The sequence below is a fragment of the Oryx dammah genome, unplaced genomic scaffold, assembly GCF_014754425.2.
Source record: "Oryx dammah isolate SB20612 unplaced genomic scaffold, SCBI_Odam_1.1 HiC_scaffold_10, whole genome shotgun sequence".
Taxonomy (NCBI): Eukaryota; Metazoa; Chordata; class Mammalia; order Artiodactyla; family Bovidae; genus Oryx; species Oryx dammah.
Genome location: NW_024070194.1, coordinates 50,930,033 through 50,944,019, shown reverse-complemented (window position 1 = coordinate 50,944,019; position 13,987 = coordinate 50,930,033). Strand labels below are relative to the sequence as shown.

The following is a 13,987-nucleotide window of genomic DNA, read 5'->3' as shown; positions in this document are numbered from 1 at the left end:
ACCCTGATGCTGGGAAAGATTGAAGGTAAAAGGAGAAAGTAGTGGCAGAGGATGAGATAGTTAGTTAGCATCACCAACTCAATGGACATGAATTTGAGCAAACTCCGGGAGCTACTGGAGGACAGAAGAGTCTGATGTACTATAGTCTATGGGGTTGCAAAGAGTCGGACATGAGTTTGCAGCTGAACAACAGCAACAAAAATTCAAAATAGTACTTGTGTCAGTGGGAACACACCTCCCAATTTCAGGATATTGTTGCACCAACATAGTGATTTGTGTTAAACTTACTAATTCTATTCCTGTAGGCTCTGTCTTCATGGCCTCATCAAATCCTAATCACCTCCTAAAGACTCCACCTCCTTATATCATCACATTCAGGGGTATGGTTTCAACGTATGAATTTTGAGGAAACAAAAACATTTATAATATAATATTTATGCTCTAGGATGTTGAGATCTAAACATAACCCACAATTTAATGTTTCTCAATAAAAAGTAAATGCAATGAATCTTTAGTATTTGATAATTATTCCTATTGTATATTTTCTTACTTGTGATCATATTACAATGAATAAAGGAGACAGTGAAGGACAGGGAACCCTGATGTGCTGCAGTTCATGGAGTCACAAAGAATCAGGCATGACTTAGTGACTCAATAACAAAGAGCTAAATAATTAAAGCAAAGCTTTTGAAACCTTGGAGTGAGTGAGTGCATGTGTGTTTATTGTGGTAAAATATTACTAACAAAAATTTACCATTTTTAGGTGTACATTTCAGTAGCATTAAGTACACGCATTGTTGTGCAACAACTACCATCCATCTCCAGCACATTTTTTATCTTTTCAAACTGAAACTCCATACTCATTAAACAATAATATACCTACCCCCAGCTCCTGGTAACAATCATTCTACTTTCTTCTCTATGAATTTAACTATTACAAGTACCTCACATTTGTAGCTGCTGCTAAGTCGCTTCAGTCATGTCCGACTCTATGCAACCCCACAGACAGCAGCCCACCAGGCTCCCCCATCCCTGGGATTCTCCAGGCAAGAACACTGGAGTGGGTTGCCATTTCCTCCTCCAATGCATGAAAGTGAAAAGTGAAAGTGAAGTCGCTCAGTTGTGTCTGACTTGTAGCGACCCCACGGACTGCAGCCTACCTGGCTCCTCCGTCCATGGGATTTTCCAGGCAAGAGTATTGGAGTGGGGTGCCATTGCCTTCTCCCACATTTGTAGAATCATGCAGTATTTGTCCTTTTGTGACTGGCTTGTTTCACTTCATGTAATAACTTGAAGGCTCATTCATGTCATAGTGTTTGTCAGAGCTTCCTTCCTATTTAAGGCTGAATAGTAAGTAAGAAAGTAAAGTCACTCAGTCGTGTCCGACTCTTTGTGACCCCGTGGACTGCAGCCCACCAGGCTCCTCAGTCTATGGGATTCTCCAGGCAAGAATACTGGAGTGGGTTGCCATTTCCTTCTCCAGGGGATCTTCCCGACCCAGGGATCGAACTCTGGTCTCCCACATTGGAGGCAGACGCTTTAACCTCTGAGCCACCAGGGAAGCATTCTATTATATGTATATCAGATTTTGTTTATCCATTTATCTATAAGTAGATACTTGGCTTGCTTTCCTAAATTCTTATTGCTGCTAAGCTGCTTCAGTCGTGTCTGACTCTGTGCAACCCCATAGACGGCAGCCCACCAGACTCCCCCGTCCCTGGAATTCTCCACGCAAGAACACTGGAGTGGGTTGCCATTTCCTTCTCCAACGCATAAAAGTGAAAAGTGGAAGTGAAGTGGCTCAGTCGTGTCTGACTCTTTGCAACCCCATGGACTGCAGCCCACCAGGCTCCTCCATCCATGGGATTTTCCAGGCAAGAGTACTGAAGTGGGGTGCCATTGCCTTCTCCAATTCTTATTGAGGACTGAATAATATATGATCCCCAGGTGATTTTATTTCATTCACTGGAGCAATTTCCCTGGTGTTTTTGTAAAGTCTGTGACAGTGAATGTCCAATGCAATCTTGCTTACTCATCAAGAATAACATAGGTCATTTACAGTTCATCTAAATTTACTGAATGCATGAGATGATCACTGTCATAAAGAGTCAGCCTATGGATGTTGTCAACAGTCTGGAAGAAAAGCAAAAAGTTTATGTGGTTGTGTCTGTGGTAGAACACTTACTAACACAAGTAAGTTGGCCAGCCAACACATGGGAGAAGAAAGACAGACAAAATTCAGTCCATATCTTTCCTGGGGTGGTGAAGGCCAAACAGTTTTTCTGCTTTACCAGGTTTTCAGCAAATTGTGATCTCATGGATGACAGGTTCAGAAAATTTTCTTGGAGGCATAAAAAATTATACAGACTAAGTGGTTAGGTTTTATAAACACTGGATGAACTTTTGAGTGTCATTAACTGTAATAAATCTATCTACCTATTTAACAGGACTCCTACATGTCTCTTTGTTAATTATTTCTTAGACAAGTCATTGATGAATAATAATCAAATGACCCTTTAAAAGTCAAGAGAAAATCTAACTGAAAAATTAACATTGTTGTAAATATGTAGGCGAGTGAATATTCTAAAGTTAATTTTTTTTCTCACGTGTTTGACAACATATGACAGAACGTAGAAACAATATCTCTGTACTCCAGTGGCTCTTCATGGCAGTGATGATCATTTGGAAAAAGAAAAAGGAAATCTAGGTGTTTCAGTGTTATAAGAATATGGAAAATACTTGGGAAAAAATCTTCCTGTCCTGAATATAAATGAAACACTTTTATATGGCACTATCTATTTTGTCCTTAGCCACCAAACAATTCAGTAACTCAAAATCAGTTCAGTTCAGTCACTCAGTCATGTCTGACTCTTTGCGACCCCAAACAGCGTGCCAGGCCTCCCTGTCCATCACCAATTCCCAGAGTTTATTCAAACTCATGTCCATTGAGTCAGTGATGCCATCCAGCCATCTCATCCTCTGTCATCCCCTTCTCCTCCTGCCTTCAATCTTTCCCAGCATAAGGGTCTTTTCAAATAACTCAGCTCTTCACATCAGGTGGCCAGTATTGGAGTTTCAGCTTCAGCATCAGTCCTTCCAATGAATATTCAGGATCGATTTCCTTTAGGATTGACTGGTTTGATCTCCTTGAAGTCCAAGGGACTCTCAAGAGTCTTCTGCAGCACCACAGTTCAAAAGCATTAATTCTTCAGCGCTCAGCTTTCTTTATAGTCCAACTCTCACACCCATACACAACTACTGGAAAAACTATAGCTTTGACTAGATGAACCTTTGTTGGCAAAGTAATGTCTCTGCTTTTTAATATGCTTTCTAGGTTGGTCAAAACTTTTCTCCCAAGGAGCAAGTGTCTTTTAATTTCATGGCTGCAGTCACCATCTGCAGTGATTTTGGAGCCAAAATAAAGTCTTTTACCGTTTCCGCTGTTTCCCCATCTATTTGCCATGAAGTGATGGGATCAGATGCCATGATCTTCGTTTTCTGAATGTTGAGCTTTAAGCCAACTTTTTCACTCTCCTCTTTCACTTTCATCAAGAGGCTCTTTAGTTCTTCTTTGCTTTCTGCCATAAGGGTGGTGTCATCTGCTTATTTGAGATTATTGATATTTCTCCTGGCAATCTTGATTCCAGCTTGTGCTTCATCCAGCCCAGCATTTCTCATGATGTACTCTGCATATAAGTTAAATAAGCAGGGTGACAATATACAGCCTTGATGTACTCCTTTCCCAATTTGGAACCAGTCTGTTGTTCCACGTCCAGTTCTAACTCTTGCTTCCTGACCTGCATACAGATTTCTCAAGAGGCAGGTCAGGTGGTCTGGCATTCCCATCTCTTGAAGAATTTTCCAGAGTTTGTTGTGGTCCACAGTCAAAGGCTTTTCAAGCAACTCAAAATATGCTTCATTTTTTCCTTATTCCCCCCTTTTTTTTCTCTTTCTACTTGTAGAAAACAGGAATGTTTAGGTGGAACAGAAGAAATATCATTAGATTTATAATCAATACCAAAGAATCCGTAATCATTATGATTTTCCTCCCAATAAGCCTATAGGCCAAGGTATGAGTGTTTCACTTATACCAGGCATAGATAATAAAAAACATTTTGTCTGCATTTTCTACAGTGGTGGCTATATCCATGTGTCACTATATAAGGCTATATCCATATGTCACTATATATGACTATATCCATATGTCACGTATATATCCATATGGAGCACTTAAAATATAATGTTTTTAATTAAAATGGATTTTGGATTTCAATTTTTAGGAATCCTAGGAAATGCATTTTTTTTAATTAAAAAACTTTGTTTTAGAGCAGTTACAAGTTCTTGGCAAAATTGAGTAGAAAATAAAGAAAATTCCCACATGGCATCTGACCTCCATACATACATACCTTCCCCCACTATGAACATCGCACAGCACAGTTATGTTTGTGACCACTGATGAAACTACACCGATAAATCATCATCACCCAAAGCCCATACTTACATGAGGGCTCATGTTTGCTGTTGTACGTTCTATCGGTTCTGACAAAGGCCATATATTCCTTCACTGTAGTATCATACGGAATCGTTTTGATGCCCTAAAAATCCTTGGTGTGCATCCTTGGTGATTCCTGACAACCACTAATCTTTTTATTGTTTTCATAGTGTTAACTTTTCCAGAATGTCATATAGTTGAAGTTATTATACTATGGTGCCTTTTCAGACTAGCTTCTTTCACTTAGTAATAGGCATTTGCATTTTCCCCACATCTTGATAGCTCAGATTTTTAGCATTGAATAATATTCAGTTGTATGGATGTACCATAGTTTACCTATCCATTTACCTAGTAAAGGATACCTTGGTTACTTCCAAGTTTTGGAAATTATGAGCAAAGCTGCTGTAAACTTCCATGTGCAAGTTTTTCTGTTAAAATAATTTTCCAGTGTTTTGGGGTGAATACCAAGGAGCGCAATTTCTAGAGTATGTTTAGTTTTGCAAAACATCTGCCAAATATTTTCGAAAGTGGTGGGATCATTTTGCATTCCCACCAGCAATGAATGAGAGTTCCTGTTGCTCCAGAGCCTTGCCAATATTTGCTGTTGGCAGTGTTTTGGATTTTGGCCATTCTAATAGGTATGTAGTGGTATCTCATGTATTTCACTGCCCGTGTAATCTGAGATTCCCTAAAGTCATATGATGTTGAACATCTTTTCATGTGCTTATTTGCCATCTATACACCTTCTACCTTCTTTGGGGAGGTGTCTTTTCAGTTCTTTTATTCATTTAAAATATTGGGTTATTTGTTTTCTTTTCATTGAATTAAGTTCTAAGAGTTCTTTGCATATTTTAAACAGTCTTTTATTAGGTGAGTCTTTTGCAAATATTTTCTCCCAGTCTCTGGCTTATCTTTTCATTCTCTTGATGTTATCTTTTGCAGACCAGTTTTATTTTTTTCTTTTTGGCCACACTATGTGGCTTGCAGGGTATCAGTTCCTGACCAGGGACTGAACCTGGGCCAAGGCAGTGAAAGCCTGGAATCCTAACCATTTGAGCACCAGGGAACTCAGAAATTTTTAATTTTAATGACATTCAGCTTGTCAATCAGTTCTTTCATGTCTTTGATGTGGATCTAAAAAGGCATCACCATGCCCAAGGTCATCTGGGTTTTACCTGTATAGTTTTATAATTTCATGTTTTTCATTGAAATCTGTGATTCATCTTAATTTTTATGAAAATTTTGTGTATAGATTCTTTTTTTTTGCTTGTGCATGTCCAATAGTTCCAACACCATTTATTGGGAAGACTATCTTTGTTTTATTACTTTTGCTCATCTGTCAAAGATCAGTTGACTGTATTTCTGTAGGTCTATTTCTGGGAGCTCTACTCTGTTCCACTGATCTGTTTATCTTTTCTTTTGCCAATACCACACTGTCTTAATTACTATAGCTTTATTTTAAGTCTTGAAGCTGGGTAGTATCAAATTCTCCAACTCTATTCTTCTCCTTCAGTATTGTGTTGGACATTCTGTGTCGTCTGCCTCTCCATATAAGCTTTAGAATCAGATTGTCAATATCCACAAAATAAGTTGCTGGGGTTTTTATTTTGATAGGGATTGCATTCAATCTATAGATCAAGTTGTGGAGAACTGACATCTTGACAATATTGAATTTTCCTATCCATAAACATGGAATATCTCTCCATTTACTCTTTTTCCTTGACATCTTTGAGTTTTATAGTTTTCCTCAAATAGATGTTTTATATATTATGTTAGAGTTATATCTAAGTTCCACCTGTTCATTCCTGGTAAATAGAAAAACAATTAACTTTTATATATTAACCTTGTATTCTGCAACCTTGACTTAAGCATTTATTAGTTCTGGAAGCTTTGTTGTTTTGGCTTTACAACATAGACAATCATGTCAAGTACAAATAAACAGAGTTTTATCTCTTTTTTCCCAATCTGTGTAACTTTTATTTCCTTTTCTTCTCTTAATGCATTTGCTAGGACTTCCGATATGATGTTGAAAAACAGAGGTGGAAGGGAATATCCTTGTTTTGTGTCTGATCTTAGCAGGAAAGCTTTCAGTTTCTCACCACTGAGTATGATCTTAGCTGCAGGCTTTTTAAGATACTAATTATGAATTTGAGGAAGCTCCTCTCTATTCCTAATTTGCTGGGAGTTTTTATTTTGTCATGAATAGGTATTGGATTTTGTCAGTGCTTTTTATTCATCTATACATATGATCATATGATTTTTCTTTAGCCTGTTGATATTGGAATGTCAGTTCAGTTCAGTTGCTCAGTCGTATCTGACTCTTTGAGATCCCATGGACTGCAGCATGACAGGCTTCCCTGTCCATCACCAACTCCCAAAGCTTGCTCAAACTCACGTCCATCGAGTTGGTGATGCCATTCAACCATCTCATCCTCTGTCATCCCCTTCTTCTCCCGCCTTCAATCTTTCCCAGCATCAGGGTCTTTTCAAATGAGGCAGTTCTTCACAGCAGGTGGCTGAACTATTGGAGTTTCAGCTTCAGCATCAGTCCTTTCAATGAATATTCAGGACTGATTTTCTTTAGGATTGACTGGTTGGATCTCCTTGTAGTCCAAGGGACTCTCAAGAGTCTTCTCCAACACCACAGTTCAAAAGCATCAATTCTTTGGCACTCAACTTTCTTTATGATCCAACTCTCATATCCATACATGACTACTGGAAAAACCATAGCTTTAACTAGACAGATACTGGAATGTAGATTACATTAATTGATTTTTTTAAATATTAAACCAGCCTTGGATACCTAGGCTAAATCCCACTCTTCTGTGGCATATAATTTTTCTTATACATTGTTAGATTTGATTTGTTAATATTTTGTTGAGGATCTTTATATCTCTGTTCATGAGAAATATTGACCTATAGTTTTCTTGTCACATATGTCTGGTTTTTGGTATTAAGACAATACTGATCTCTTAGAATGAATTAGAAATTATTTACTCAGCTTCTTTCTTTGGGAAGAAACTATAGAAAACTGACATAATTTCGTCATTAACTGTTTGATAGAATTCACCAGTGAACACATCTGGGTCTGGTGCTCTGGAAAATTATTAATTATTGATTCCATTTCTTTAATAAAAGAAATAGACCTATTCAGGTGGTCTATTTTTTTCTTGTGTTAGTTTTGGTAGATTGTGTCTTTCAAGGAATTTGTACATTTCATCTAGGTTATCAAATTTGTGGGCATAGAGTTATTCATAATATTCCTTTATTATCCATGGATTTTTTTTAGTGATATCCCCTCTTTTAATTCTGGTATTAGTAATTCTGATATTAGTAATTTGTGTCTTCTGTCTTTGTTTCTTAGTTAGCCTAAAAGAGACTTGTCTAGTTTATTGTTCTTTTCATAAAATCAACTTTTGTTTTGTTGATTTTTCTCTATTGATTTCCTATTTTCAATTTTACTGATTTCTAGTAGAATCAGTTTTTATTATTTTTTCCCCCTTATTTGGAATTTAATTTGCTAGTTTTCTTCTAGTTTCCTGAATTGGGAGCTTAGATTATTGCTTTTATATATTTTCCCCCAATATATGCATTCAGTCCTGTCAATTACCCTTTATTTACTGTGTTCACTGAATACCACTAGTTTTGATAAGTTGTATTTTCATTTTCATAAGTTGTCTCACATTCTTTCAAATCCCTCACCCTGAGAAGCTCAGAGTCACTATATCTGTTTCGCTACAGTCATTTCTGTTGAAGCACAGGCTCAAGTCGACATGAATGGGACATCGAACCCAACCCTGGCACTACTGACACCTGGCGCTGGATAATTCTCTGTTGTGGGGGTTCTCCTGTGTGTTGTAGGATGTTTAGCAGCGTTCTTGGTTTCTATCCACTGGATGTCAGTTGTCCCTCTGCCCCTAGTCATGACAGCCAAGAATGTCTCCAGAACTTGTCAAATGTCCCCTTGGGGGTTCTCTCCTCTGGTTGAGAACTACTAGATTCTTGTACCCAGCAAGAGAAAGGTCAAACATAAAACATATGCAAGGGCTTTAGATTTATGGCAACAGAAAACAGGCTGATGTATTTTTTCATGCCTCTATGGGAGCATCCTAGATGTTCTGTTTGGATGTGCTTGAAATGGATATTTCTTTGTTTTAACTAACAAACTAGATAGAAGGAGGATTAAGATTATTGCAACCTGCTATCTCACACCCCAGCACAGAGCAGCGAAATAAAAGACAAAGTTGGATCCAAGACTGTTATCCTGGATGGATGAATAGCCTTAAATTATGTTACATATATTTATTTTTTCAGAATCTTTTCCCTTACAGGCTATTACAAAATATTAAGTAGAGTTCCATGTACTATTCAGTAGGTCCTTGTTGATGATATATTTTATATGTGTAGTATCCTAATTTATCCCCATGCTTCCTTTCCCCTTTAGTAACCATACATTTGTTTTCTATGTCTGAGTCTATTTCTGTTTTGTAAATAAGTTCATTTACACCATTTATTTTAGATTGTTTCTCTGGATTACTTCACTTCATATGATAATTTCTAAGTCCATCCATGTTGCTACAAATGGCATTCCTTTCTTTTAAAAAATTAAAATAATTGGCTCTGTGATAACTTGCCATCCATTCAGCAGTACCTTCTAGCGGCTTGTTTTTCCTCAAGGTCTTTCAGGATGCTCTGGAGGAAGGTCTTATGTAACATCTACTTTGATTTACATCCTTTTTTTAATCACACTTTTACTTATATCTTTCCTTCTCTCCTATTTACTCCTCAAAATCCTGCAAGAGGTAAAATGATTAACGCCTTTCAGTTATGAGGAAACACTGGCTCAGGAAGGATGATGACTTATCCAAAGGCACATAGACATGATGTCAGAACCAGGACAAGAAGCCAGATCATCTCATTATTGTAGAGGATATACAAACACCTGCAAAGACCAGCTTTCTATCTGAAATTCACCTCTGTTATGGCCCAGTACATTTCTAAGTAGCTAGAAAAAAATTAAAAATGCCAACACATCCAATTAGTCACTGCATGTGATAAAAATATGTAGTAGAATACACAGATATCACACTGCCTTTGTCATAAAAGATAGCATGTTACTGATTCTGTTCATAAGGCAGACAGTATGCACTAGAACAAAGCTGTAACAGACTAACTTTGTAAGTCTATAGAAACAGACAAACAATGAAAATTTCAAATTTTAAAACTTTAAAGAGATTCTCACCCTGACATGGAAGCTTTGATGTAATTTGAGTGGCCTGTCTGCACTTCCCATGTCCACGTGGCTTGGTACGAAAACCTAGCTAAACTTGCTTTTGAGACAGTACTTGGCACTCTTTTGGATTATTACGGATGACATATGAACCGTAATATCTCTTGGGTACACACCAAAATACTAGCCATTTCTGCAGAAAGTCTTTCCAAAAGATACAAGCATAAAATGCTGAAGCTCAAACCACATCTGATTAAAGCATTTCACTTGCTCTGAATCTAGCCATATTTTTAATCATTTCAGTCAGCAAACTTGAAGGGAAATAAAAGTCTATAGGAATTCATTTTTGAGAATACATATTGTGCTTTTTCTTTTTAAAAAACACCCAACAAGAGTTTAAATGCCACCATTTTCCCCTGGCTTTCAAAAGAGAAAAGTCCCCTTTTCTTCCAGGGCAGTTAAATTGTTATTGAACAATTTTACAGATCTTGATTCATACCCTAAGACTAGAGGGGTGAAATGATGAATAGAATGTGTTAACATTGAAGTAAAAAGTAGAAAAAAAGAGAAATGATAGCAAAACAGCTTTGCCTTCTAGGGGTAGTACTAGGAGAAATGTTCTTCAGACTTTTGCCAGATATTTGGAAATCCTGAAGCAGAAAGTAACTTCTTTTTTAACCTCCATGGTTGGCAAGTTCCCCGAGTCTGATCAGTGAATGTCAAGACATGACAGTCAAGTAGTTCTAATTTTCTGGAAAATAAGCTTTAAGATGCAACTCTTTAACATACCATTGTGAAGTTCTTTTTAAAAATTTCAATCAGGCATAGGAAAAAAATTCCCTGATATGCACAAAACCCATATATTGACTGTAATTGGTCTACAGATAGTGGTCCCTACGAGTTCTATTAATTAACTGAGATGTAGTTATGATGGTCAACTGCTAATTAGGATTTCTGAACATTTTAGCAAGTGATAGTAAATAAATGTTTTAAACTTGATTCCATCCACATAATTGTATCCCTAGTCAAGTTGAAGCTTTAAAATGAATGCTCATGGAGAATGTTAAAGCACAACAGGAAGGCAAGTGGATAAATACTAATATCATGTACCATGCAGTAATTTTATATGAGGGAGGACTTGACACAAAGGATGGTTTATGAAACATCCTCTGAAACTAAGATGGTGTCTTTCCTTCTTCTACACCTAAGGTTCACACTCCTGGGCCATCCTAAGTTCACACTTGTTTGTCTATTTCCATCTTTATTCTGAAAAGTGGCTTCTTATTGGTGTCATTAAAGATCTGTTACTGGATATTGCAACATTTGCCTTCAATATGGTTTATAAATGTACATACCCCTGAATGAATGCAAGTTATCACAGAGCAAATTGTTTTAATTAAAAAAGCAAGGAGGCCATTTGCTGCAACATGGTTGGACCTAGAGACTATCATAATAAGTGAAATAAGTCAGACAGAGAAAGACAAATAGCTTATGTTGCTATATGTATAAGCCTATATTGCTTATATGTGAAATATAGAGAAAATGATACAAATGAATTTATTTACAAAACAGAAAGAGACTAGACTCACAGACAGAGAAAACAAACTTACAGTTACCAAAGGGGAAAGGGTGTGGGGGAAGGCTAAATTAGGAGGTTGGGATTAAGATATACACACAGGACCTACTGTATAGTACACAGAACTCTACTTAATATTTTGTAGTAAACTTTAAGGGAAAAGAACCTGAAAAGGAATGTGACACATATGTATATTACATAATTTAAGGCTATCCATCCATCCATCTGTCCATTCATCCATCCATCCATTCAGGATAGCAGTTTGGATCCCACTTTGTCTTTTATTCCACGGCTCTGTGCTGGGGTGTGAGACAGCAGGATGAAATAATTTTAATCCTCCTTCCATTTATTTTGCCAACTTAAACAGAAATATCCATCTCAAGCACACTGAAACAGAACATCCAGGATGCTCCCATACAGGTATGAAAAAAGACATCAATCTGTTTTCCACTGCTATTAATTTAAAGCCCTTGCATATTTTATATGTTTGACCTTTCTTTTGCTAGGTACAAATCCATTGGTTCTCAACCAGAGGAGAGAACCCCCAAGGGGACATTTGACAAGTTCTGGCTGTCATGACTAGGGGCAGAGGGACAACTGACATCTAGTGGATAGAAACCAGGGACACTGCTAAATATCCTACAACACACAGGAGAACCCCCACAACAGAGAATTATCCAGCGCCAAGTGTCAGTAGTGCCAGGGTTGAGTTCAGTGTCCGATCTCTGTTGACCTGAGGCTATGCTCCAATGGAAATGATTGTCATGAAAGAGATACAGTGACTCTGACCTTCTCAGGGTGAGAAATCAAAAGAACGTGAGATGAACAGATTGAGGAATGACTCACAGATGTTGAGTGAATGTTTTCCTCTAAATGGCCTTACAGCATTTCACAAACATAAAACTGTTGCCATTTCTCTCTCTCAGAATAAAACCTAGCCTTAGGAAATGATGCCTTTATTGTTCCAAAGGTCAGGAAGATCTCAGTCATCATTTTGAAAAGAAACAAATATATGGTTTGTAATAGCCAGTGCATTTAGCAGTTTCATAAACCCAACAGGACCATCAAAAAGAATTCCTTTCATCTATTATATACTTCACATTTAAACATTTTCCAAAAATAAAAATAGGAATTAGATTTGCTTTCAGTTGATAACTGTCATTTTAAGATTTCTGGCATTGCTAGAATCCTTGTCACTACATTCAAATGGCTCAATTTATCTGACGTTTTAGAATTTTGGTGAGAGTGGGTATTAAACATTTTGTAACCGTTTGGGGAATTGGAAAGGTTATTAAGTTCTGAATAACAGAGTCTCTCATGTTTTCCCACCAAACTTTTCCCAGCAGTGAATATATCTGGATCTTATTCTGGTTTTTTATTCTTTTTTTAGCTTCCTGAAATGACTCATGTTCAAACACAGCGACCCTGGCTGATGTTTCTCCTGCAAAACTTTGGACTGACCCTAGGTTGGCTTTCTCTCTTCCTCTTGGCTATATATGAACAAAATATTAAAATATAAGTTTATAGTCTCAAAATCCTTCAAAAATCAATTTTCTGGCCTCACTTCATTCCTTTTATTATATTCTATAATGATTTATAAATTAAATATTTTTATCTTAGGTGAAATGTGTATCTTTATTAACTTATTAATTAATAATGTAATTTTGTTTCTGTAGTGTATAAATTGAATTTTCGTTTTAAGTTTCCAACACCATGATAGAACTCATACCTTTTTAGTAATTGGTAAGCTGTAAATTAATTCTAGTAAACTTTCAAAAAGAATTGTTTCCCTAGTAAAGATGTTTGTTTGTAGTATTTGAAATGGACAGATGTCTGTTGGGATACAATGTGTTTCAACTTCTTTGATATCAATAATATATTTTTGTGTGTATGTTAAATTACAAACCATAAGCAAACTAAATTCCAAACAAATGTAATAAAGTCCAGTTTTAATGTGATGGTTTGTATTACCTTTTGTTACCAGATGTCAGATCAACACTGTTCTGTTCTATATCAACACTATATATATATATATATATAGAGAGAGAGAGAGAGTTCACTTAAGAGCATGACCCACTGACTCAGAAATGCTCATAAAAAAGCAAACTTGGGAAGTTTATTTTTTTATTCATTTATTTATTTGACTGCACCAGTTGCAATATGTGGGATCTAGCCTGACCAGGGATTGAACCCAGGCCCCCTACATTGGGAGTACAGTGTATTAGCTACTGGACCACCAGGGAAATCCCCAAACCTGGGACGTTTAAAGGCTATTGTGTCAACACTCTTCTCTATAATCACCAAAGGAAATCTGGTCCAGGTAAAGAAAACTGGAAAAAACAGATGAAGTTCAAAAATTAGTAAGGCTGGAGATTACTGTGTAAACTTTCGTGGATTTAACAGAGTATATTTATGAGAATAATAGTGCTGACATGCAAAACATGTTCTATTCTTTCTGAGGAAATATAGAACCCTAAACATTATTTCAGTAGGTACATCATGAAATATACAAGCAGCATTACTGATAGCCTAGTAAAACTGAGCCACCAGGGAAGCCCTCTAGCAAAGTTATTAAACTAGAAAATAATTCTCGTTTTAGTCATTTTTCTTAGAAAATAGATGCTTCACTTTTTTTTTTAAATGAGGTATCTTGACAAGGGGGGGAAAAGCCCATTTTACTGCCAAAATG

At 36.8% G+C, this 13,987-nt stretch overlaps 1 protein-coding gene across 3 annotated transcripts in view; it reads left to right on the top strand.

Annotated features, from left to right (window-relative positions):
• Positions 1 to 13,256, top strand: part of SLC39A12 (solute carrier family 39 member 12) — an 80,660-nt gene extending 67,404 nt beyond the window's left edge. For all 3 annotated transcript variants that reach the window (XR_005722404.1, XM_040248085.1, XM_040248086.1), the window contains one exon: positions 12,689 to 13,256. Coding sequence is in view for 2 of the 3 variants with exons in the window: in XM_040248085.1 (XP_040104019.1) it covers positions 12,689 to 12,817 (129 nt within the window). In the remaining variant the exon portion in view is untranslated. The remainder of the gene's footprint in view (positions 1 to 12,688) is intronic.
• The last annotated feature ends 731 nt before the right edge of the window (positions 13,257 to 13,987 follow it).